The following is a 27,584-nucleotide window of genomic DNA, read 5'->3' on the forward strand; positions in this document are numbered from 1 at the left end:
TTTTTGCAACTTTTAGTAAAAATTTCCCAGTGAACAAAAAGATACTGTATAAAACACAGTGGGCATTAAAATGTGACAGTAATATTGATTTTGCCATCTTTTGGAGGACTCTTCATTCCTACCAGAACTAATCTTGAAATGTATGGATCAGTGCACATTACCTTGAAGGAGGTTTTAAAACTTGAAAAAAAAAAGAACTAGGCAGTCGAGTCCTGCCTATGTTCTACCACAGGATAATACAAGTAAAATATTACCATAAGTTTTAATACTCTAGATTTTTCTTAAATACGCTTTTTGAAAAGCCCATCATTGTTTGAAACACAAATCCACTCAGCCGCACAATGTAAAACAAAAGATGATTCAAAAGTAAAAAGAAACCTTTATTTCCAATTGTTAAGATCATTCAGGATTCCGCAGAATCGCACATTAATTGCTGGGTTTCCAATACAAAATTGTTTTCTAAATCATGTACAAAAGTTGTATTTCGAAAAATGTTCTGGATTACTGTACAAGTTTTTACTATTTAAAAGAGGAAAATAGATCATGCTATTTTAGCGTTTTGGCCTGTCTGCCAGACATCCAATTTTTTTTTTAATATGTCCAAGTAAACACTTTGTTGTTGTATTTATAATTTGCAGTACAGCAGTTTCAACTCTTCGTAAATAGAAATATCTAAACTCCCCCTAAAGAGCTGTAGCTCTTTGTAAAAGTGGAGCACCTGCTATTCAGTGGTTGCCCTTGCAATTATCAGAATTCACAGAAGTATGCATTTAAAAAAAATATAATCCCAAATCTCAAAACTAAATTCCAAAATATAAAAACAATTTGTCACAATTCTTTCCACACGCCATAAAGCAAAAACTGAAAATGTTATTCAGGCAAATCCGCACCAATTTCCAGCAAAATTCAGAACACACGAGCTGACTATATTCCCTAAAATGAAATCAAATATTGCCAATTTTACACTAAATCTTAAACAATCATAATTTATTTAACTTGTATGCATTACGACTATCACATCCCCAATCCAGAGTATTCAGTCTAGAGCTGTACACCTCAGCACCTGGCCATCGCTGGTATCAGTTGAAAAAAATGGTGCCAATAAACATTTTAAATTTAAAGCTAAATTTCATGATTTTTACCTTCTCACCGCTGCTATAGATATTGAGAGGTCTTTTAGATGATTCGCAACTTGCATTATCCTGAGTGTGGCAATTAAATAGCTTTTTTTTGTTTTAAAACAGCAGAAATGTATGCATTACAGCTAAATCCATATCAAGTTACTTGCATACAACTTCAGGAAGATGTATGGGTACAAGTTAGAAGTACAGGCTGAAGTTTGGAAAAAAGATGTTAATTTGCCAAATAAGTTTCTAAATTGCTGAGTTATCATACATAAAAGCTTGAAATTGGCAGCAGAAATAGCATTACCTAAAGTTGCATATCTGTGCAACGAGAAAGATCACAAATGGCCAAGAGCAGAATAATCTCAGGTGACTTTGTGATGCCTCATCAACAAAAACTTTCTTTCCAAACATGATTTAATAAAATCCAAACATGATCTGATCATTAAGACTGGATTAGAAGGGACACTGAGGATTTTGTTTTCTCCATTTTGAATTGGAGACTGCATCCATCACAAGTAATCCAATTCCCTCTAATATTAGAACCTAAAAGCTTTCTATCAGATTTGAGACAATGACAGGAACAGGTTTTCTTTGGAGCGAAATTTCCTGCTGTAGGCACTAGGAAGATCCAAGGCAAATGCTGCAGTTTAGCGTCGCATGTGTCCCATCTGATAGTTCTCTCTGGGTCTCTGGCGTGACGGTTGCATTGCCTGTTGCTGCTGCCGCTGTTGTCTTCGCTTTAATGTGCCTGCAAAAAAAAAGCATCTCAGAGACATTCTACACCTTTTGTGGTACTGATTGTGTGGAATTTATTGTAAAGCTATTGCACTACCAAACATAGGCTGTAAATATCTTGCTCAACAAATACCACTAGGCCCTGGATGTTCTTAGAAGTGGGAACAAACGCAACATTATAAATGTCAAGTTCCATACAGTATACATTATATAAAATAATCAGTGCAAAAAAGTTATTATAAAAACTTAGAATTCAGATATTATAAAGTTAGCTCAGCATTAAGGTTCAGTCATAGCTTTGTAAATGACTCTCATGTCTGCATCATCATTGTTCTGGCAACATCTTCGCAATGAAATACAACTGCATTGGAACCCCAAATATTTAAATAATTGCCATTTAACTACAACTCAAGCTTGCTTAAAACGAAGCAGATTAAGACAGGTCATCAAATATTGACAAATTCTATCTTGAATTCTATTGAATGCAAATAAAATGCTCAGTCTGGTGATAGGAAGGAGATGGCAATCTAGTATAATTCTGGATGCTGGAAGTAGTATCAATTTTTCAATATTATGCTGAAGTATATTATCATTTAAGGAAAACTCAGATTTTCCTTTTATCTTCAAATTATGAGGCCAGCTCAGGAAAAGGACACAAGAGACATTGGGCTGTTAGGATCATCATTACATGAGAAACAAAAAGCAAATGGTTCTAGCGGTAAGCATTTAAACTAATGGCAAGACTGATTATAGGGAATAATAGTTCCTGTGTTATTTTACAGATATATTAATGCACTGTAGAGAAAAGATGCAAAATATATTTTAGAATGGAAAGTTCTGTGACCCGAATTAAAATGCTATGAGAACAGTGCCGTAAGGCAACACTCACTAAAACGGACAAATGTGGTTCCGTACAAATTAAATTCTAAAGTAAGTACAAAATACTGCAGATGCTGGAACTCTGAAATGATAACAGAAAGTGCCGGAAATATTCAGAAGGTGGGCAGCATCATGCTGCTAACCTGCTGAGTATTGCCTGCACTTTCTGCTCTCAAGAAAAATTCTATTTGGTTTTGGCTGAGGAAGTACTGCCATAGTGCCTAACCAACTAAAATGAAGAGCATCACAGGTAAGGGCTTCACTTAACTCTATTTGTGGAGATTTTTTAAAAAGTTGAATATGGTGAAAACCACTAGATAGAATTTTCTAAGGGAAGTATTGGGAATCAAACAGTTGCATTTTAAGTGCACAAATATTCTTGTGATTAACATACAGGATGTCAACATAAAAAGAATGTTTGGAAATATCATACAAGAACTTTTCACAATTTTGACTCAAATCATAGCTGCACAGAACAGGAACTACTTAGATAGCAAACTCAAGACTGAATGAAATACACTATATGGTAGCAAACTGGATTTTCATTTGAGGGCATTGGAGTTCACATCTCAATTTTGACTGATATTTGAGTTCATTTGGCATCAGTAAGCGGCTTCAGCTTACTCTCAGCCAGGCCACTAGATTGCTACCCTAAAGTGCTCAGTTTACTCCATCTTTAAGGGGAGGATAAAGCTCGTAGGACTAGTCCCACCTTCGTACAGAAGCACAGCTCCCGTAGGCCATTCACATACCAGTACTGAAAGCAGTCATGGAGAAGCCGGTGGGGATCTCATTGAGGAGCAGGAGGAAGAACATTGAATAAAGAACAGTGAAAATTAACAGCATAATCAATCTTTCACTATTTGCTCTAATGAGTGCACATCACGGTGTTGCACAAAATGCCATAACAAGCACTTTAAATGTTAATAAAGTCTCAAGATTATATTCCGAAGATATACAGTTAAATTATAAGTCGAAGGGTGGACAGTAGTTAAAATGCTGAAGGATTGGATTACAAGTCAGTAACTTCCAGCCAGAATCAGTCTCATCTGATATTTGAATTTTAGCTTCTCCTAGAGTGCCTGGTCACTTGGTAGAAAGGAAGGGAACCTGGAAGAGTCTGTGTCTTTTGGAATAGGGTTAAAAAAAGAGAAAGTAAAGGATTTATCATAGCACAGGTGATGGATGGTGAAGATAATTTTCCCTTTTACAGTTAACAGATTCCTTGAGTACTGATAATGATTAATGCAGGTTGTTTTTAATTCTCTACTGTACCAAACATACCCAAAATTTAAAAAATGCAATCAACTAATCAAGACTATGTTCTTCTCTCAACAAGAAAGTGCTTTTATACATCTTTCATACAACAGACAAGTTACTTACCTGGAAGTGGTTTGGGAGGTGGCAGTTTGGGGTTACTGCTTGGAGTATGCACACTGCAGATTTTAATAAATCCAGCCATCAACATAATGAGTGCAATTCCCATCAGCAGTACTGCCCACCAATGAGCCTACAAAAAAAAAGCAGAATTACTCTTCGCACTAGAATCTCATTATTAAGCATGTCCAAATTCATTTATTAACACAAAACAAGGGATCACATCATTACATTGTTAGAAACAACACAAGAATGAACAAAATTATCACCTAACAGAAATAAATCTATACCAGTATTATCAAATCAAAAATACCACCAAGAATTTAAAATGGGCCAGTGCTTCACTCATTTGTTTCTTTCTTTGTGTTCCTAAACAAAGCAACTATTTTCTACAATACAGAAAGTGGTCGGAGCTTTCCACTCAGGTGTTGCATCAGCAGAAATGAGGTGGATGGACACTTCTGCCTGGCCCACAGGTATCCTCCTGACCCTGGCTGGAGTTCTAGTCTCTACTGGAAGTTGCACTGGTCGGAGGGTAGAAATGTGAAGTGACAAAGAGAGGTGGCCAGTGTGCTACCCAGAAATAAAGTTTACTTAAGTTCTCTCTTACCTAATGGGGTCTATACATGACCATGCTTCGAGTATGCGGATACAGGCCCCTCTTTCAGTTCTGTCCTGGTGCCTCATCTACCAAGCTCCAAACAGGTAACCTCTGCATCTATTGCTCCTGTACTGCAAGTGATGAGAAACATGGCAGACTTGTTTCTCCTATTTACATTCCTGATGAGCAAATGCAATCTCTGTTGCTGGAACTGGCCTGTAGGGAGTTCAGAACGCAGTGGTGTGCAACCCCAAGTTGCTTTCCATCTTTAACTGCCCAGATTTACCAGTAAATTGGCAAAGGTACGTGGAAAGCCTAGCCCAGTATCACTAAATTGATATTTATCCAGAGGCAGAACTTGAAGAGACTAAGTGAAAATAACTCTCACGATGTAGCTAAAACAAAATCTACTTGTGTTTATCTACATGTAATTTTTAAAAAGTAGTTAAAGACTGAGTGTGAAATCAGGTGTAACTTTACAGGAGTGTTACCAAAATTTGACACTATGCTACACAGGGACATATTAGGACAGATGCCCAAAAGTTTGGGCAAAGAGCAAGGTTTTCAGAAGCGTCTTTACAGGAGGAGACAGGAAGAGGGGTTTAGGGAGGGAATTCCAGAGTTCAACACCAAGACAGCTAAAAGTCAAGCTGCTAATGGTGCAGTCATTCAAATAGGGAATGCACAACAGGCCAGAACTGGAGCATTGCAGAGATCTCGGAGGGTTGTCAGGACTGGACGAGGTTACAGAGATAGAGAAGGGCGAGACCATGGTGGGGTTTGAAAACAAGAATGAGAATTTTTTAAAATTGAGGTGTTGCTGGGCCGGGAGCCAATGTAGGTCAGTGAAGTCAGGAAGCAAGTATTCAGCCAAATAAAGGAGAATTTAAAAATACATATGTAGATGGGTGGAAACACAGAATCTTCACAAAATATCTGATGAGTCCACTACTTTTGCAACTTTTGTTGCACGTAATGAGCCTTAAACAACAAGAAACAAGTGTGGGAGAATTAGCACATCCAAAATATTCTGATTGACAAATCTATCAATTGTAATAATTTTATGAAAACATTGTAATTTTGAAGACATTTTTGATCCCTTTTAATTCCGCCATATTATACACCATACTTTGAGGTCACCCATACAACATTTGTACAGACTTCTATCAATGCCAGCCAATGAAGAAGGCAAGAACCATTATAATGACATTGAATATTTCTTCTCTGCTTTTAGCTTCTTCACAAGAGAAATACAAATGAGGAAGGTCCTTCATCTAGAAAAATCCACTCTTTTCCCCCAACCTTGATGACAACCATTGAATTATCTATTGCTATCTTTCAGATAATTCCAGTGTTTTTGCCCTACCATATCCAAAAATTATTCCAAGTGTTCCTTATTATTTGCTTGAAGAGCTTCCTGACATGAATTTGCTATTCACAGCTAAGAACCTGTATCCCCTTGGCTTAATCTCAACTGTACTGTTTATCTTGCATATATATATGAAAACATCTTTCAGTGTTGAAGAACCCAAGTTTTTTCAATGTTTCTTGGTAACACTCAACATTAGACATCTTACGCCAAGGACGGAACAGAAATCAACACACTATGTGGAGGGTTGAAGTTGCAAATTTCTTTCATACCATTATGTGACCAAGTGTAATGGTGTAGCACTAAAAGTGTGCATCTTTCATTGTTTTCTAGTTTAGTCAGCGAAGGCACACTTCATCAAAGCTAACCAACCACTTCATATAGCAAAATTCCTTTAGCAGGAACATGTGGGAAAGATCGAGCTGTTTACAGCTAATGTACCTTACATAAATTTAGAAAGATGAAATGCAAAGAATCTTTCTGCTAATACAACTGATCAATTTTATCAAAGAATTGCTATACATAAAATGAAGGACCTTTCCCTTACTGCCAACATGATAGCCCAAATTCATACATAAAATTGCACCACAACTTAAAGTGCAGTCATGCCATGCTTGTCAAACTACAGTGCCTTTGTATCAATAACAACTCGAATTTACTTACCACAATCCATTCAGCAATATTTTCATAAAGCTCTGGATTAAAGATTGCTTTCTTTAGCCTGGCTAATGGACCATCTGCATCAACAAGTCTACATCTATTAAAGACATCACAGTAGCCCCTGAAATCATTGCAGGGTGAGCCAGGTTGTAGTGTGATGGTAGTATCATTAAAGTAATTGTGCCAGCTGGCTGACCCAGTACTTGCACATGTTGATGGCTTATCTGTTAAAAAAAAAGTATGTTGAAAAGATGAAGCTTTGTAAGAGATCAGCAAGCATAAAATCAGCTATTCTGTTCCAAACTGCACAATACTTAGGCTCATGTTAACTAATTGATTTTTACATTTCCTGCTGTATTGGCAAACTACAGATCCATCAAGCAAAGCTTTACAGTGGCCAGCAAAACTACATTAGCTTCATTTTAATAGCAGAGACAGCCCAACACCAAAAGTGAAGATAGCAAGTACCAGGATGTGAGCGTCGCTGGAAAATCCAGCATTTATTGACATCCATGTGATGCAGTGCAGAGGGCATATGACATTTTTTACACAAGAAAGGCTGTTGACTCAGTACTGCCCTCTAGCTACTTGGCAGAGTTCAGGATCAGAGTGTTGCAAGACTTACACTTGCAAAGTTGCACCCTATCAATATGTATTATAATACAACAATGCTCAAATAAAGCATTAATTTCTCTCCCCCTCACTTAAGACATTGACTGTTTTTGGGGCTGAGCTCTACAGGAATTGGCATCTCACCCAAATGTACATTTTTCATGTGTGAGCCTACATGGAGTGCTGGCAGACTATTTGACTATAGAGAGCATCACAGCTAAGCTTGACCTCATTTGACAATCACTTACAGGTTTTCCAGTAGGGGTCACTATTTACAAATTAGATGCAGGAATCTTTTCTGACATATTTTTCCCCTCCTTTACACAGGGTCACTGAAGTCATTTAGAGAATGCCAATTGTTGCTTAACTGAGCTGAGCAAATAGCACAAACTAGGAATCAAACATGGGACCTTAAGGTCTGTATGGCTTAAAGCTACACTGTGCAGTAACTTGAGCTAATGGCCTTTGGTAGGGGTGGGGGTGGGGGAAAACAATTTCTTCTTTTTAATTCCATGTTATTACCCATTTTAAACACTTCATAGAACCAGTTGCTGAATTGGGGTTCTTACACATCGATAAATGTCACATAGCACTTACGTTTCTCCATACAGCAAACATGGCACAATTCAGTTTCACCTTCTGTGCTTGAACAGGTGCACTCCATAAGCTTGTGCTTCTCACAGATCGATCCAGAACATTGCTTGGGGGAAAAAAAATAAATCTTCACCCACTTGGAATATTTGTTCATTACAACAGCAATTCCTAGATAAGCAAATGAACACAACTATAGAAGGTAATAATTCTTGCACTGTACACACATTCCTTAGATTTTGGACAATAGCTGGTTTTAGAGAAGTGCAAAAATCAATCATTTAGATTTATTTCAAGAAAAAGGCATTTTGAATGTTGTAAAGTTACTTCAATACTAAAAAAAATGCAGTGAGCAGTTTATTTGCAACATTTCACGTAACAGATATTTAACACTTAGTTCACAGCGCATTGCCTGAAATTGGTAGGATCCAACAGATGGAAATCATGAGCTATTATCCAGATATTGCCATCAAGTGCCTGAGAAAATTCTAATGTAAATTTGTTCCCAAATCCATATACTATTTAAAAATGTTTAGAATGCATAAACAAATCATTAATCATTTACACTATTCATGCAAGAGGAATCGTACCTAATCATATGCATAAACAAATCCTACCGTGTCAATTATACACCGTGACTAAATATGGTCTCAAAAATAGTTGCAGCTCCAACTGCTCACAGACACATTCATATGAAGATTTATATGCAAATGCAGACACACAATATGGACCATTTACCCCATTGATGCACACTTGGGTTCCCCTATTACAGAGAGTAAAGTTGTCTTTGGGATCAGATGTTGGACATAGAGCAGTTCCACCACTACATTTCCCTTCCTTTGCACAGTCTGATTCATTACGGCATTTTTCAATGGCAGACTTAAAAGTGCATTCTCTGGTACAGCATGGTCCTTGACTTGGGCTAGAACAAAAGGCCAGCAGAAAAATTAACACTTTTAATTTCAATTTCTTTTTTAAAAGCACCTTCTGTTTCATATCTAACGTTTATAACCCCTAAAGAATAAATAGCGTCACAACTTTTGCTTCTCCCAAGATACCTATCAGAAGGCAGAAACAAAATTTATTAATTCAAAATGCCCATTTAGTACCCATTCTTCAAATTGAATTCCACTATGTAACATTTGAAGTTAGTATAACTGGCTATTTTGTTATATGCTGAGGTTCTTCTGAAAATGAGCCTTACAATGGAATTATTAAGTGCCTCCATTTTACTATAGGCCAGAACAAGAAAGTTCAAGAGAAACTTCAACAAATCAGTAGGTGCAACTGCTCAGGCCAGTATTTCAATCGTGCCATTGGACTAATGTTCAGATATGGTTCAAATGGGAAGGCAGCATGCACATGGGTAAAATGCTCTGAGAGTCAAGGCAGGACTTAATCAGTTGCCATTTGTTACTGCAATGCCTGTGCCACTTTTTGGGAAAAAGATTAACTCTAGGGATATAAAGGCAATTCCCAAGTATTGAGATTTTCTCCTGCCAAACTCAGCATGTTGCCCCTTGCACCATTTTAAATAAAGCAATACTGAATTAAATGAATTTCTCACTTCCTCCAAGAATGTCGCCAATACTGTACGTGAAGATAAAAATTGGCCACCTATACTCAGCAGCTTGCCAATACTCAGTTATAAATGCCTGCAAGTTCAACTTCTCAACAAAAACTTTGAACTGTGTAAATTCAGGATTTATTGCAATGAAACCTTATACGATGTATTATCAGTAAAGATTAAGGTTGGAGTTTATTTCAATTACTGCTGTGGGAGAAGTTCAGATGAGCATATAATGTCCGATCTCCTCCCTACAACAGTCAGACACAGTTGTTGCTGTTGGTAGGTGAACCATGGAAAGCAGTGCTAGTCTAGAGAAATAGTTGGCAGTGACTTTACAGATGTGGTATGACACAACACAGTTATGCTGAACACAATAATGAAGAGTTAAATTACTCCTTGTATCAGATAAATTCACTGTTGAAACACATAAATGTAACATTTTACCAAGACAAACACACTGGATTAGCTTTCCATGTTTGAGTCAAATTAATAAATCAGTTCCATGAAATTTTCACTACCCAGGATCACAACTGAACAGATTTTACAATGTTATAGATTTCTCAGTTCAATCACTGAACTGGACGTCTAAGACTTTAAATGCTAAAACCCTGTTGTAAAGCTTCAAAGCCAGAATGGCTGCAGAAACTTAAAATCCCAGGAGAATTTAACTTATTTCAGTTGTTTGAATTGAACCAAGTCAGATCTAAAAAGAAACCAGTTTTTCCAATATAATTAGGCTGCAGTTTGTACAGTGCATCTGTCAGCTTAAGACAGATCGCAGCAGGAGGTTTCCTGCTGTATCCTATTTGGACACTTGACAATTTAAATTGACGTTTAAAATCACCATTGAATTCTCCTTCTATTCCCCTCCTTGCCCCCAAATGTACAGATAACTTTTTTTTTTAAAGTCTCTATATGTATGCATCTGTTATAAAGAACAGTTCTGTCATTGCAACTGCCTCACTGTGATTCAGTCAGCTCCACTCTATTAATACACTGCGCCCTGAATATGGCATTGATTTTCTGTGCAAACAAGACAGTAAAAGGCAAAATAAAACCATTCAATACAATACTGCAAGCAGTTTAAATGTTGTGTTTACCTGCAATGTTTGTTTGGTTTAAGCTTGCATTTCTTCTCATCTGCCTCATTTGCATTAAAGCAGCAGACATCGTTGCACTGGTCACTGTAACCGCAGTCACATTCCTCCCCCTCTTCGACTAAACCATTGCCACAAATGGGTTTGCCAGATTCTGTTTAAAAAAAATACATTTTCTAAGTTAGCATCAAAATTCAGTGCATGAATGATGATGTACCTAAAGATTCAGATGCTACTTCTGAACTTACAACACTGAACCCGAATTGAACAGCAACAAGGGGAGTACATGACCTGGTGTTAGAAATGGAAATAGGAATGTTGCATTACTTGAAAAGAGTGTCAAAAGTACCAAACTGAAATAGAACATTTAAAACACCATGACTTATCAGTTAGTTTATTAGGAAGCTGTGCACTGAATATTTTAATTCTGGTATAGAACAGTATTACTAAAAGGCTTAAACAAATACAGACAACCAATTCTGTTCAGCTGCTGTTTTATACTTACCAACAAAACAGAGGTTTCTTTTCTTGTCAAGGACCTGGCTGATGTTTTTAATGCTGCACAGAGAGAATTTATTGTTGTTCTGCTTATCACCAGATGTAGCTCGTGCATACATAATATAATTGCCTTTTTCTTTCATTTCCCCAGACTTGGATTCTCCAGGGGTACATTCAGAGCCAGAATCATGCTGTGGAGATAAAGAGAAACAAAAGTATGCTGAATTTCATTCACAGCTTGTAATATAATCAGGAGTGTTAGTCTTTGTAGCCCCACTCACTATGATAAATATAACAGATGGACAAGGTCCAACAAAAAGCCACAGAACATTTCTGATGCAACACCACGCGATAAACTATAGGAAGTTTAAAAAGCTGACCCACACTTATTAAAAGGTGAAATAAATATCCATGTAAGCCATTTTTTCTAATTACTTTTGGACTTCAAAATCCTAATCCATTTCACATTTCTACAGTGCAACTTATCAAATAAAACTCAGTTTTATTACACCCACCCTCATGCCATTCTTGAGTAATTGGCAAAGACTGCTGATCCAGCACTCCTCTGTAACTCCCTACATTTTGTCAAAGTCTCCAAACATGTTCACCCTTCTTAACTAGGGGCTAAAATAGAGGTAGGGAGTCTCACAGACTACTCAGGGGGAGGTGGAGCATGGAGAGGTACTCCAAATTGAGAAGATTCTAGGATACAAACATATGAATTAGGAGCAGGAGTAGGCCACTCGGCCCTTCGAGCTTCCTCTGCAATTCAATAAGTTCCTGGCTGAACTAATTACTCCACATTTCCATCTATCCCCGATAACCTTCCACCCCCTTGCTTATCAATATTCCATCTACGTCTGCCTTAAAAATATTCAAAGACTGCTTCCACCGCCTTTGGAGGAAGAAAATTCCGAAGACTCACGACCCTGACAGAAAATATTTCTCCTCACCTCCGTCTTAAATGGACGACCCCTTATTTTTAAACAGTGATCCCTAGTTCTAGATTCTCCCACAAGGGAAAACATCCTTTCCACATCCACCCTGTCAAGAGCCCTCAGGATCTTATATGTTTCAATCAAGTCGCCTCTTACTCTCAATTCCAGCAGATACAAGCCTAGCCTGTCCAATCTTTCCTCATAAGACAGCCCGCCCATTCTAGGTATTAGCCTAGTAAACCTTCTCTTTACTGCCTCCAACGCATTTACATCCTTCCTTAAATAAGGAGACCAGTACAGTACTCCAGATGCGGACTCACCAATGCCCTGTATAGCTGAAACATAACCTCCCTACTTTTGTATTCAATTCCCCTCACGATAAACAGTAATATTCTATTAGCTTTCCTAACTACGTGCTGTACCTGCATACCAACCTTTTGCAATTCATGCACTAGGATATCCAGATCCCTCTCCATCTCAGATCTCTGCAATCTCTCACCATTTAGATAATATGCTTCTTTTTCATTCTTCCTGCCAAAGTGGACAATTTCCCACATTATACTCCATTTGCCAGGTTTTTGCCCACTCACTTAACCTATCTCTATCCCTTTGTAGCCCACTTCTGTCCTCTTCACGTTACTTTCCTACCTATCTTTGTATCATCAGCAAATTTAGCAACCATGAGTTCGGTCCCTCCATCTAAGTCATTTATATAAATTGTAAAAAGTTGAAGCCCCAGTACAGATCCCTGTGGCACACCATTCGTTACATCCTGCCAACCAGAAAATAACCCATTTATGCCTACTCTGTTTCCTGTTAGCTAACCAATCTTCTATCCATACCAATATGTTACCCCCTATAGCATGAGCTTTTATTTTCTGCAATAACCTTTGATGTGGCACTTTATCAAATGCCTTCTGAAAATCTAAGCAAAATACATCCACCGGTTCCTCTTCATCCACATGTAACTCCCTCAAAGAACTCCAAAAATTGGTGAACCATGATTTCCCTTTCACAAAACCATGTTGACTCTGCCTGATTACCTTCAATTTTTCTAAATGCCCTGCTATAACATCTTTAATAATAGCTTCTAACATTTTTCCTAAGACAGATGTTAAGCTAACTGGCCTATAGTTTCCTGCTTTCTGTCTCTCTCCTTTTTTGAATAAAGGGGTTACATTCGCTATTTTCCAATCTAACGGAACCTTCCCAGAATCTAGGGAATTTTGGAAAATTAAAAATAACACATCAACTATCTCACTAGCCACTTCTTTTCACACCCTAGGATCAAGTCCATCAGGATCCAGGGACTTGTCAGCCCACAGCTCCAACAATTTGTTCAGTACCACTTCCCTGGTGATTGTAATTTTCTTGAGTTCCTCTCTCCCTTCCATTTCCTGACTTACAGCTAATACTGGGATGTTACTTGTATCCTCAATAGTGAAGACCGATGCAAAATACCTGTTTAAATCATCTGCCAACTCCTTATTATCCATTATTAATTCCCCAAACTCACTTTCTATAGGACTAACGCTCACTATGTTACCTCATTTCTTTTTAAAATAGCTATAACTCTTATTGTCTGCATATTTCTTTCTAGCTAACTTTCTCTTGTACTCTAATTTTACCTTCCTCATCAATCTTTTAGTAATTCTTTGCTGTTTTTTATATTCTGTCCAATCTTCTGACCTGTCTCTCATCTTTGCGCAATTATAGGCTTTTTCTTTACGTTCTTTCTCGTTGAAATGTATCTATTCAGTGCATTCTGAAATATCCCCTTAAATGTCTGACACTGCATCTCTATTGACCTATTCCTTAACCTAATTTGCCAGTTCACTTTAGCTAGCTCTGCTTTCATGCCCTCATAATTGCCCTTATTTAAGTTTAAAATACAAGTCGTGGGCCCACCCTTCTCTCCCTCAAACTGAATGTAAAACTCAATCATATTATGATCGCTGCTACCTAGGGGTGCCTTAACTATTAGAATTAATTAACGACCTATCTTGTTGCACAATACCAGGTCTAGTATAACCTGCTCTCTGGTTGACTCCAGAACATATCGTTCCAAGAAATTATTCCGAAAACATTCTATGTACTCCTCGTCTAGGCTACCTCCGCCCATCTCATTTTTCCAGTCTATATATAGGTTAAAATCCCCCATGTTTATCGCTGTACCTTTCTGACAAGCTACCATTATTTCTCCCTTTATACCCCATCCGACAGTGTGGTTAATGTGAAGTGGCTTGTACACCACTCTCACAAGTGACTTTTTGCCTTTATGATTTCTCATCTCTACCCAAACTGCTTCTGGTCTCCTGAACCCTCTCTATTGCGCTAATACCATCATTAACTAACAGCACTACCCCTCCACCTTTTCCTAGCTTCCTGTCCTTCCTAAATGCCATGTACCCTTCAATATTCAGGTCCCAATCTATGTCGTCCTGCAGCCATGTCTCTGCAATGGCTATCAGATCGTACTTATTTATTTCTATTTGTGCTCTCAGTTCATCTGTTTTGTTACGAATGCTACGTGCATTAGATGCAAAACCTTTAGTTTTGTCCTTTTATTATTTTTGTCACCTATGGCCTTATCTGTTGATTTACTCTTAGATTTGTACTCTGTCCTTTCCACATCTGAATGCTGTGTTTATCTGTGCTTATTGTGCAAAACCTCTTATCTTTGACCTATGGTCATATAAGTTCAGCTAAATAAACTGAAATTAATTTTCAGTTTGATATTTTGTGTTGGGCAAACTCTGGATATGTGCTTTTCTAATCTAAAAGCACCATATTTTTCCAACCGCTCTCCCACTAATGTGAATTCTAACAATTGTAATTATTACCAATCCTTCACCCACCAATACTCCAAAGAGAACAAGGTATCTGTACCTCAAACCACTGCCTGGAATGGATGGGCACACGTTTCTCCTAAGCTCTCAATAATGGGTAGCCTTACACTGTATGTATATTTATATGCCCCCGTTGTACCTTCAACATTATATGTATTCTCTTCAGGTAACTTGCCATCAATAATATGCTGTGCAGTAAACAACTTGCATGTGGTTTGTATATTCAAAGTCTGAGTCATCCATAGACTCCTCTCAAGCTTTTTTCTCCACCCAGCTGCATCTCTACCACGGAATATTTCTTTGGGCAATTGAACGTCTCCAAAACTCGCCTATTTCCAGAGAATACTGCTACTACTAAGCCAAGCCAAAATGGTTGTGAAGTCAAGTTGAACTTCAGGATCTGAGCACAATCCTGGCTGACACGCCTGTATGATCCTCAGGAAGTGTTGTCTTTCAGGTCGATGTAAAAGAAACTACAGCATTTTTTTTTTGGAGAGGGGTAGTTCTCTCAATGTCCTGGCTGATATTTATCCCTCAACCATCAAATCAGACTTACTGGTCAATTAACTCATGGCTGCTCATGAGACTTTGCTGCAGGCAAACTGACGGCCATATTTACCTACAAAATAACCGCGACTGCACTTGAAAAAAACAAAGTGCTATGGTGTATATAAATGTAAGTTCTTCTACCAGTCACAACATTGTGCCAGAATTTTCTAAGGCGATTTGGATCTCACAATATACAAATACTTCTGGTGCTCCCAGCAATCTCCACCCTATAATCTGCTGTTAAAATTTGTTAAGGGAAAATTTGCTGAACTAAAACCACAACCCCTTAAATCATTTTCTCCTACCTACCCAGTAAAGCTGTTCTCCTGACCTCATCTATTGTCTTGGTTCCGCTTTATAAGTTATAGTTATTAGGGATATGCATACAACACAACATCCAAGGTACTACTTGGTAAGTAAATAGCTACCCCTTTGCAACTCCCGTAGACGTTTCTAATACTTCAAAGGATCTTTTCCCCAAAAATATACTTTATTCATAAAAATCTGTAAAAAAAATACATTACAAACAGTACAAAACAGTTCCAAGTTGACATTCCAGAAAGTGCAAAAGAAATCAGTTTTCTTCAATACAGAACGTGTGTTGCCTCACAATTTTACATGCAATGTACATTTGCATTATACAGCAAAACCATATTTTGGTGTATACAGCCCGAGGGGTTTTACAGGTTCCAGCCCCTTGGTTCATTATGGTGGGAGGACCTTACACACAGCAGCCTTTCCTCATTGAGCCTTTGCGGGGTCTGCCCCAAGCTTTAGTACGTCCCTCAGCAGGTAGTCGTGGACCTTGGAATGTGCCAGTTTGCAACACTCAGACGTGGACAACTCTTTGCACTGGAAGACCAGCAAGTTTCGGGCTGACCAAGGAGCATCTTTCACCGAGTTGATGGTCCTCCAGCAGCAATTGATATTTATCTCGGTATACGTCCCTGGGAACAGACCGCAGAGCACACAGACTCCTGTGTTACCGAGCTGCTCAGGATGGGCGACGACAAAAACCACTGCATCTCTTTCCACACCTGCTTTGCAAAGGCACATTCCAGAAGGAGATGGGCAATAGTTTCTTCCCTACCACAGCCACCTCGAGGGCAGCGTGCAGAGGCGATAATATTCTGTACGTGCAGGAAGGATCTGATGGGGAGTGCCCTTCTCACCACCAGCCAAGCTACATCTTGGTGCTTGTTTGAAAGACCTGGTGATGAGGCATTCTGCCAAATGGCTTTGGCAGAATGCTCGGGGAACCATCCAACATGATCCACCATCTCCTTTTCCCGTAGGGCCTCGAGGACATTCCGTGCAGACCACTGCCTGATGGAATAGTGGTCAAAGGCAGTTTTCTGCACAAATTTTTCCACAAAGGATAGGTGGTACGGCACCAACTGGATGGAGCGCTCTGCAGCAATGTAGCCAGATCCATCCTTTGCAACACCGGGGACAAATAGAACCTCAGCACGTACTGACACTTGGTGTTTGCATACTGGGGTTCTATGCACAGCCTGATGCAGCCGCACACAAAGGTGGCCATCAGGATGAGGGCGACGTTGGGTATGTTTTTTCCCCCTTTATCCAGAGGTTTGAACATCATGTCCCTCCGGACACGGTCCATTTTAGACCTCCAGATAAAGTGGAAGATGACCGCCATGGCGCAGGAGTGGGGTATGGGCCAGACCTGCGCCACGTAAAGTAACGTCAGCGCCTCGCACCTGATGACCATATTCTTACCGCAATGGAGAGAGAACTCTTCTCCCACATGCTCAGTTTATGGTTTACTATGGCTACTCCCTCCTTCCAGGTTTTGGCGCATGCCCTGGCCCCTTCGAACCATATCCCTAGCACCTTCAGGTAGTCTGACCTGATGGTGAACAGGACAAAGGATCAGTCAGCCCAGTTCCCAAAGAACATGGCCTCGCTCTTGCTGCGATTTACTTTGGCTCTCAAGGCCAGTTCAAACTGGTCGTAGATGCTCATCAGCCTGCGAATGGACTGCGAATCAGAGCAGAAGATAGCGCAGTTGCCCATGTACAGGGAGGCTTCGTCCCAAATGCCTTTGCTGCTTGGGATTGTCACCCCTCTTATGCCTGCATCCTTCCTAATGAACTCAGTAAAAGGTTTGATACAGCAAACAAACAAGATAGAGGAGAGAGAGGACAGCCCTGTCTGACTCCAGATTTGATCGGGAAATTTTCTGATTCCCACCCACTGATTGAGACTGCGCTACTGATGTTTGTGTAAAGCAGTTGGATTCAATTGCAGATTCCCTCCCTAAACACCATTTTGGAGAGCATGTCCATTACGTATGTGTGCAATATCCTGTCAAAAGCCTTCTCCTGGTCCAAGCTGATGAGGCAGGTGTCCATCCCCCTGTCCCGTACATAGGCAATCGTATCCCTGAGTAGCACGAGGCTATCAGAGATCTTCCTGCCGGGTACAGTACAGGTCTGATCGGTGTGAATCACCAACTCCAGAGCAGACTTGACTGGCGATGACTTTGGACAGAATCTTGTAGTCTACATTAAGCAGTGAGATGACCGCCAATGTCTGATTTCCGCTCTCTCCCCCTTTCGCTTGTAGATGAGGGTGATGATGCCTTTCCTCATGGATTCTGACATGCTGCCGGCCAGAAGCATACTCTCGTATACTTCCAGCAGGTCTGGGCCGATCCAGTCCCACAGAGTCAAATACAACTCAACCGGTAAGCTATCGCTTCTGGGTGTTTTACCTGTCTCCAAGGACCTGACGGCCTTAGTCAGCTTGTCCAGAGTTAGCGGTTTGTCCAGACTCTCCCGCATGCTGTCATCTAATACCTCTGTGATAGATGACAGGAAGGACTGGGAGGCCGTGCTGTTCGTGGGCATCATGTCATACAGCCCAGCATAAAAGGATTTGCTAATCCTTAGCATGTCAGACTGTGATTACGTTACTGAGCCGTCTTCTTCCTTCAATGTGTTGATCACAGAGCTCTGTGTACCTTTTGGAAGAAAAAACACGAGCACATCTCATCCTGCTCAACAGAGCGGACTCTGGACCGGAAGATGATCTTGGAGGCTTCGGTAGCAGAGCGAGGCCTGCTGGCTCTTCACCTCTTGGAGATTCTCCTTGACCCCCATTGACTGCAGACGGAGCAGATTCTGTATTCTTCTCTGGAGTGGGGACATTTCCCTCTCTCTCACCTTCTGAACACCTTGGAGGATAAAGAACCTCTTGATGTTCACCTTGTTCGTTTCCCACCATTGCACCAGAGACTCAGAGGGGTTTCATGGCTCTCCAACCGTTGTAATCCTCAATGCTCTCTGGGTCAGCAGTGTTATGTTCAGCTTCCGCATCCCCCTGCCAACTTGCTGGTCGTCTTGTAAGTGACAGTCAACCAATAAGAGGCAGTGGTCAGAGAACAACACTGGCTTGAAGTCAGTGGATCTGACCGTGAAAGCACGGGATACTAACAGGAAGTCAATCCTGGAACAGACAGACCCATCCAGTCTTGGCCAGGTGTTTCTACACTGCGCTCCATCTGCAGGGCTGCTAAAGACATCGTGCAGCTCAGCATCTTTTACTGTTTCCATGAGGAATCTGGACATAGCGTCCAGTTTGCTGTCGTCACTGCCGGATCATCCAGCTGCATCAATGATACAGTTGAAGTCACTGCCTAGAATGACTGGCCTGGACATTGCCAACAGCGGGAGCTGCTGGAGAAGGGTCAGCCGCTCGCTGTATTGGACCAGGACGTACACGTTGATCAACTGGAGTGGAGCACTGTTGTACATTACGTCTGCTATGAGGAGGCGACCACCAACCACCTGCTTAAGTTGAGACGAAGTTGCCTCCCCGCAGAATACCCAGGCCAGAAGAACGGGAATCATTTCCCCCTGAGCAGATCGATGGCCCTGGGACCACTATCTCGACCATTGCCTGTAAGTGCTGAGGTGCAGTATTCCACACTCCTGCAAAAACAGTAGGTCAGCTTTGACATTGGCAAGGTAGCCCAAGGTCGTAACACATCACGTAGTGGATCTAATGCTACGCACATTAATGGAAGCAATCTTTATACCCATTTAAAACTGGATGTTGTTTACTACACCAAGTGTCTTTACTAGTCCCAGTCCTTGGGTATGTTCCTGCATACCCATAGTGTGCACAAGCTGTTGCCCCTGTGTTGGGCTCAGAAAACCCTTCTGGTCACTGACTGGGGGTGTGGGGGGTGGGTGGTTCTTGTAGGCAGCAAAGTTTGAACTGTCCTCTGCTGGTGGTGTCTTTCCCCTCTGCTCCTCCTCGAGGATGTCTCTGCTCCCCGGAGCTGGGATGCACAGGGCATCTCGCTGGGTTCGGCACTTTGGTGTTGGGGTGCGCTGGGCCCATCGCTGCCTCCAGTGCCATGGGGCTGGGGGGCCTTCTCTTCCAGCTCCTTTGCGTGTGCCGTCTTTCTGGCCCTCCCTCGTCCGATGGGGAGCAGCTGCCGTAGTCCCTCTCAGATGGCAGCCTCTTCTTGCCACTGGTTTGGGTGGTGGCCTGCTCCTTTTTTGGGGGCTTCTTCTGTGTGGTTTTCCTTTTGATGCCACTCATCCAATTGTCCCATTGCTGCCTCCTCCTCTATGGATTCTGTGTGTTGAGGAGTTTCTGGGCATGCGGTGGTTTGGGTCACTGGTTGCAGCTGCCCCCCCCCCTTTCCTCTGCTCTCAGATGGATTTTTCTCGCTGAGGGGAGGGCTGCTGGTCTCCTTCGCAGCACGAGGCTCGTTCATCATTCCTTCCTCCAGCGTTTCGTTGGACTTTGCCACCTGTGCCTAACTGAGGCAGCGCTTGGGGCAGGTTTTGTAGAGGTGGCCTGCACCACCACCCGCCACCCACCCCCACCCCCCCCCAAACAGGTTGCAGCACTTACTTTGCATAGTCCTTTGTGTTTGCAGTTCTTGCAGACAACTGTGCCACATGGTTGGTTGCCACATGACCAGATTTGCCACAGGTCTGACAAACTCTAGGCTGCCCCGCATAGACCAAGAAGTCTCAACCTCCCCCGAAAGCAAAGCTGGGGTGGTGGGGGTGGCGGTGGTGGTGAGGATGGATGATGGCTCCATTGGCGTTGGCCTTCAAGGTGATCTTGACCTGCACTTCTTGGTCCAAATCCCACAGGGGTCCTTGACCTCAGTGCTGCTGCAGGCCACCTCGACGTACCTGGTGAGAAAGGTGAGCACATCTACGACAGGAACATGGGGGTTGTAGAGGTGGATTGTCACCAATCAATTCCATTGCGACAGCAGCTTGAAGAGCGGCTCCACCATGAGGATCGACAGTGGCGTTGGTTTCCTCTCTCCTTGAACACCTTCAGGAACTTGATGCATCCCGCCACATTCTTGAATGTGGCGTCAAAATATCCACTGCTGAGGAAGTCCTGCAGGCAGATGATGTCTGCATCTTGTAATCCACAGCATTTTCCTAATGAAGACACGGTCGATGGGTGCATCTCTTTCGCTATCACCCTAACAGTGTTTGCACCCCCTGGCCTGGAGCTCTGGTATTGGTTGCAGCCATTTTTTGCTTGAAGCTTTCATAGGACAGGTACTAAAACCCCAACCAACAGGAAAACAACAACCAAGTAGATCTCCAATCCCAAAGGGCGAAATGCCGTAAAACCGGCGCTGATGCACTCCAAAAGACCACAAAAACAGCACCTGCAGGATCAAAGCCCACTGATCATGGTCTCTCACCTGCCAGGCGAGCATTCTTCTTTTTCTGAAGACTTCACTTTTAGGCCTCTCCTTACTGTTAGCAGCATGGGACCTCCATGTCTCCATCAGAGCACCCTTTCAGAGTCCTTTTCTTTAGCAGTACTAATAGTCATGTTTTCTATATTCTATTCTATTCTGCTAATACAGTTTTCTACCTTAAAAGCATCAAACTGCTTTTCATACTTTGACGTGTTTCGCATATACGGTCAGGTTTTCTTTTTGACAGCACACTAGACACTGCTAGATATTTTAGATCAATTTAAACAAAACTAAGCGGTTATTAATTTGCATACTATATACATACACATTAGTCTTGCACCTCGTACATCCAAGTCATTTTAATATCACATATGCAAAGCACAGGTTGCACTTCCACCTGATTGCATATGTACAAAACAAGTTACAACTTAACAAGTAGCACCGTAAAAGTATTCTGTTTTAAACACAGTGGGTGGGTGTTGGGTCCCTGGGGGGCAGGTAATCCTCCATGGGCCACAAATTTCCCACGAAAGAGTGCCCACCGTCCCTCCACACTGATAAGATACCAATGGCAGTGGGAAAAGGCCCTCATGTGACTTCAGGATGGGAAGGTAGACATCAGCTTCTCCCACCCACCCCTTGCCAGGAAGATCGGGCCTGGCAATCCTAATGTCGGGCTCCATAGTGGACCCTGCCGCTCCAATCCTCTGGCCCCACGACACCATGGAACCCGATGTCAGGCTAGGAACAAAACCCAGTCCAATAATTGTGATCTGTGTAATTGACCACAGGATGTGCTAAGTCCACAGCGCTTTCTCCACAGGAATTAGTTGAGGTGAATCACATATTTACAAGAAGTTAAATACTGCAGATACTGGGTTCTGAGGAAAAGCCATTTGACCCAAGGCGCCAACCCTACCTTCCTCTCTTGACAGATGTTGCCTGACCTGCTGAGTGTTTCAAGCATTTTGTGTCTCTGGATCAGATTTCTAGTTTAGTTCTGTTAGACTTTATGCTGACAAAGAAACAGCCCAGGTTAAAACTGCTGCACTTTAGTAGCATACAGCTTTATTCAATTATAAAAGGACCATTAATATATATAAACTTCTTTATGAAGAATATAACATAGTTTGTGTCAAATTGTATAACACTCCTGTCATATTAAAAGCGTCATTTCCAATTTAATCCAAGAAATACCTTGGGAGATCCCCTACTAATTACTGACTCACCTGTATTTTACAGAAAATGATTTAGTAACCAAATTTTAGTTACAGTAGGCTATATTGATTTAACACTTACTGGAGAACCAAAGTTGTGGCCTACTTCATGAGCAAATGTGATATGAGACACTTTAGGAGGAACATGAGAGCCATAGTTTTGAACAGTGATGATTCCAGTGTTGAGTGACTTCTTCTTGCCATCAGAATAAAGTTTGTTTCTTTCACATATCCCCCCTGAGCTTCCTATGTTTGAGAAAAATATAAAGGGATCAGTACTTAAATTACAGGGAATTTCTTAACTTGCAATTTCATCCTAAACTATGGAAAATCCATCAACCTTCAGATTGATGTTGGATTGAGATCTAGTGAAAATATTCTGAGAAACAAGGACAGAAACATTGCACAATGAAGATTTCTGAACAATTTTAGGGAATGTATCCCAGGACAAAAATTGAATGTAATATGACCAGAAATGAGGTTACATTTCTTGTCAGTGCAGCAATGCTAACAATTCTTAATAAGCTTTTTCAATTATCAGTGATGTCAAAAGGATGCTAGTTTTTCTTTTGAAATTAAAAGCCATATTGCCCTCTCATTCTGAAAGCAGTTTCTTCCAGAATACAAATGATACTGAACCCACATAACTCCTGGATTTATTAAACAATGTATCACATGGAGGTACCATAGCTCAGGAAGAATATATTATACTGTGGGATAATATTCTAATGGGCTAATATATATTTGCTGCGTATATTTTCCTGGATGCACAAGTGCATTAGCCCATTTTCATGGGCTATAAATATCTAATTTCCTTTTAAAAAGTATTTCACTTACTCGGTGGCTCTTCTTTGTCATTGTTATTCATTCCATTAAAGGACAATCTTTAAATTCTTTACTCGCGTGCACTTGCTGTCTAAATTATTTCTTTTTGACACATTAATTTACAAAAGTATAAGCTGCTGGTCCCTTTTTGCTATGTCAAGGGATCTAAACTACTGCAGCACCTACTGTTTTCAGGCAGGATATAGCAGCATTTGTACTATGGAACAAATTGAATGGCTTCACAAAGTGAGGGGGACAATATAGCCAAGTTTAAAAATAACTAGCCATCTTTTTGAAGTTACTAGATATTAAAAGAAATATGACCTGGCTAAGTACAGTAAGTTTAAACATGAGGACACGCATATTCAGCCAAGCTCGCCATCTCTCACTTAGGCCTTCTGTACATTCTTGCATATCCACTGCCGTTTGACTTTATGAAACTAAATATTTGACTATTTTGCCACATGTTTTTTCTGGATGTATATGCTGCAGTAGTTCAACATTCAGAGACAGCAGTGCAAAAACAGTGGCTATTTGTAGCAAACTTTGTCATTTGAATTTTTATTCATCCAAACAATTTACAGCTATCAGACATATTTATTATTGAGCAGTATGATATAGATTCACAATTTCCCAAATGATCAATGCTGTAAAGGCAAGGGAGGGAGAGACTAGCCTGGGTTAATGTTACACCACTTCAGCGGCCAATTTAGGAGCATCTTCCCTGCCCTGGCAAGGGAAAGTGTAGCACACGTAAGGAACCTTACATTTTAGCATTGCTGCCCGATTGCTACATGGTGTGAAAATAGAAAAAAAAATGCCACAACTCAGTTTACAAATTAAACCAGTTCTAACATATCAAAAACATGGAAACAGTTCAAAATTAATAAAGAGCCCAGAAATTCAAATAGCATGAACTTACAGATTACAACAGATTTTCACATTTTAACCAGTTTTAAAAAAAATAGTCTCCAGGTTTACTGCTGTGTTCAGGTGCCTGATTACAGCCGTTCATTCAATTCAATCCCAAATATACATTAACTTCCATTTATTCACATGGGGCAGACAATTTCCTTTGTTCACAATGTATAATAAAGTTTTAACGAATGGCTTTACAATTACATGTATGTGCCATGTGGCATATAAAGGAACTCATCCTGCCAACAATATTTTCACAATGAGTGGCAATGTTAGAGGCAGAAGTCCAATACATCATTAAATCTTTACAAATACTTGAGACAGAGTTGCTATTCCCTTGAGAGATCAGTTAGTTCAATTTATTATTTTCCTCACCTTGGTTAGAATTTTAGCTTTTTTTTTAAAAAAATGGTGAAACTGCTTCCAAAGTTGTTTCTTTGATTTAAATGAACGTGAAGTTAGAAACAATTCATCTTTGGGTAAACTACAGCAAAAGCCCAATATTTAAAAATCTTTATTTAAATTATGAAAAATTAAAACATCAATAGAATTCTTTTTTAAGAAAGCAAAAAACCATCAGTTTATCACATCAATTTCTAAGCTGTACACTTTGATCATTTCAATTGTCAAAGCAGGAAGCTTGGTGGAATGAACTACTGATTTTGCCATTTAATTTAAGGAACCCAGATTGTTGGAAACAGTAAGGTTTGCAAACATTTACCTGCTGGTGCGCCAACCCAAGCCAGTCCCAGGACGCCATCATCAAAATCACGATCTGTGAACACATAGGCTAAGCAATAATGGTCATGATTCTGTTCTGAATTGAGTTCGAGGAATTTCTCCACACCAATGTTTGCAAACCTAAATGGGTTGCTTCTATCTTTTTCATCATTTGTGGTGTTGATCTGAAAGGCAGTATTATTTATAGTGTTAGGTAACACACTGAAGGAGAAATAATAAATGTTTGAGGAATATACTCTACATAATGTGGGTAAACAAAAACATTTACTAAATCATTTCTGTTCTTCCACAGCATTGCTCACGGACATAAAAAACCCTGAATTTAACTGGAACTATTTCTCCGCTTGGCTGCCAAACCTAATCCTTTACATGTGTGCCTGTGCCTATCCATACTTTTACTCATCTCTCTCTCTATATAAGGATCTGAAGCACTTATCTCACTTGACTTGTGTATTTATTTCATCAAGTCTTTCTCACACATTCTATAAGTATCTCCTCTTCCCTCAAATAATGGGCAGGCAGGGGTGGGATGAGGGGGGAAGGGAGCACTCCAAGGAAAATACAAATTATCAGTCTGTTTTCTACCCACAATCTTTTTTTTTTAAGATTCTGGCACAGGAAATTACTGTTCAAACTCAACAATTCTAAATAATTTAGCAAGCAGTTTGGATGATGTGCTGCAGTTACAAAACGGTAGGAAGAAGCAGACCAGGGCTGAGGCTGGACTGTGAGCTGAAGCTAGATGCCAGCAAATACACACTTGCATTATATATAGGTGGCACAAAGGAGCACTAAAGAAATTGAGCGTGCTCAGATCGTGCTTAAGTCCTTTGCTAGGCTTAAAATGATAGCTTCCCAATGATCACAGCTGCAAACCCCTGGGACTCCTAGGGACGCAGGTAGAAAGGCTGGAATACATCTAGACCCAGGAATTTCAACTTCAAGAAGCAAGCAGAAGTCAAAGTCCGAGGCCCTAGAGACAGGAGATCCATACAAGGGAAAGTTATTGAAGATGGGATCAGCAAGTGTTGCGATTTTCTTTACTAGAAATAATTTTTTGATGTTTAGTTAACAATCTTACTTTTAAAGAACAGATATAGAGGGTGCGGAATCAACAAGGTTACTGAATGGCCTATGACAAACTTTCAGGAAGGTGATTGGAATTTTCACGATACTGCTGTCTGCTGCACGTATAGGTAAATACTGATTGCCTACTTGTTAAATGGAAGAAATTGTCCATCAGCACAGTGCATGTCCTACAGACATAGCCAATGCAAACTTTAATTAGTACTTACTCGCACTCTCTTGACCATAAAACTGATATTTCGGATTCCTTGAAAATCTGTTGTTTGGTAAATTGTATCGATTGCTTTGACGTGACTGGAAATCTGGAGAAGAAACAAGCAAGAAATTACTTTATTTCCAATAATAGGTGCTAAAATGGGATATTTCTCTAGCACTTAAACATCACAGGTAACATTCAAAATAACCAGAATTTTTGCAAACCCTACAAAGTCAAATAATCAATATTTACAAACAGTTAACTGTATTTAGAACATACAGTTTTTCATTCAATTTGTTCCGTCTGTCTCATTCGCAGCCGGAGACCAGACAATCTAAAGATTCGGCTACAGCTGTCAAATTATAATTAATTAGTCAAAGGGGACGCATCCAGTATAAAATGGACAATTTCAACACTTATTAAGCCAGTTTTTGAAAATTAAGAGGTAACATTCTGACAAGGAAGTTACAAACTTGATCCAAACTGAAATTTGATTTACAAGCCAATCAGATAAACATTATTTACCTCCAGCGTGATACCACCACCAGACACAACTTCCTCTCCCCTCCCCTCTCAACATTCATAAGGGAATGTTCCCTCCGCGACACCCTGGTCCACTCTGCCATCACCCCCGACACCTCGTCCCTTTCCCACGGCAACTTCCTATGCAATCACAGGAGGTGCAACACCTGCCCTTTTACCTCCTCACCATCCAAGGCCCCAAACACTCCTTCCAGGTGAAGCAGCGATTTACTTCTACTTCTTTCAATTTAGTATACTATATTCGCTGCTCATAATGAGGTCTCCTTTCCATTGGGGAGACCGAACGCAGATTGGGTGACCGCTTTGCGGAACACCTCCGCTCAGTCCACAAACGTAACCCCGAGCCTATCGTTTTAATTCACCACAGTGCTCCCATACCCACTTTTCTGTCCTTGGCCTGCTACAGTGTTCCAATGAAGTTCAACGCAAGCTCGAGGAACAGCACCTCATCTTCTAATTAGACACTCTACAGCCTTCTGGACTCATTGAGTTCAACAATTTCAGAGCATGACTGTCATTTTAATTCTTTAAAAAATCTTTTATTTTTTAACCATGTGCCTGTCTTAAACCTGTTTTTCATGTTTTTGCTTTTGGACAGAGCTGTTCATTATTCTGCCATTAACACTCTGGAAAAATGCTTTGTCTTCCACCACAACTACTCGCACGCCCTTTGCTTTTCATTGTGACATCTGTCATTAATCTCTCCTGCCCTCTGCCTCATCACAGACCTTCCCTTTTGTTCTTCTCCCACCCAACACCCAACCCCCACTTCACTTGCTCAAAGCACATTACATTTTTAACTTTTGCCAGTTCTGATGAAAGATAACAGACCTGAAACACTAACTCTGCTTCTCTCACCACAGATGCTGCCAGACCTGCTGAGCATTTTC

General features: G+C 40.6%; 1 protein-coding gene across 1 annotated transcript in view; it reads right to left on the bottom strand.

Moving 5' to 3' along the window:
• Positions 1–359: 359 nt before the first annotated feature.
• The window catches only part of adam10a (ADAM metallopeptidase domain 10a), a 157,186-nt gene continuing 129,961 nt past the window's right edge, over positions 360–27,584 (bottom strand). Inside the window, exons 7-16 of the mRNA XM_068017899.1 lie at positions 26,165–26,257; positions 24,850–25,033; positions 22,468–22,631; positions 11,124–11,307; positions 10,622–10,772; positions 8,690–8,873; positions 7,958–8,060; positions 6,752–6,972; positions 4,125–4,251; positions 360–1,875 (exon numbers count right to left, since the gene is read on the bottom strand). Coding sequence (XP_067874000.1) covers positions 1,775–1,875; positions 4,125–4,251; positions 6,752–6,972; positions 7,958–8,060; positions 8,690–8,873; positions 10,622–10,772; positions 11,124–11,307; positions 22,468–22,631; positions 24,850–25,033; positions 26,165–26,257 — 1,512 coding nt within the window. The 3' untranslated portion in view covers positions 360–1,774. The remainder of the gene's footprint in view (positions 1,876–4,124; positions 4,252–6,751; positions 6,973–7,957; positions 8,061–8,689; positions 8,874–10,621; positions 10,773–11,123; positions 11,308–22,467; positions 22,632–24,849; positions 25,034–26,164; positions 26,258–27,584) is intronic.

The sequence above is a fragment of the Heterodontus francisci genome, chromosome 38, assembly GCF_036365525.1.
Source record: "Heterodontus francisci isolate sHetFra1 chromosome 38, sHetFra1.hap1, whole genome shotgun sequence".
Classification (NCBI taxonomy): domain Eukaryota; kingdom Metazoa; phylum Chordata; class Chondrichthyes; order Heterodontiformes; family Heterodontidae; genus Heterodontus; species Heterodontus francisci.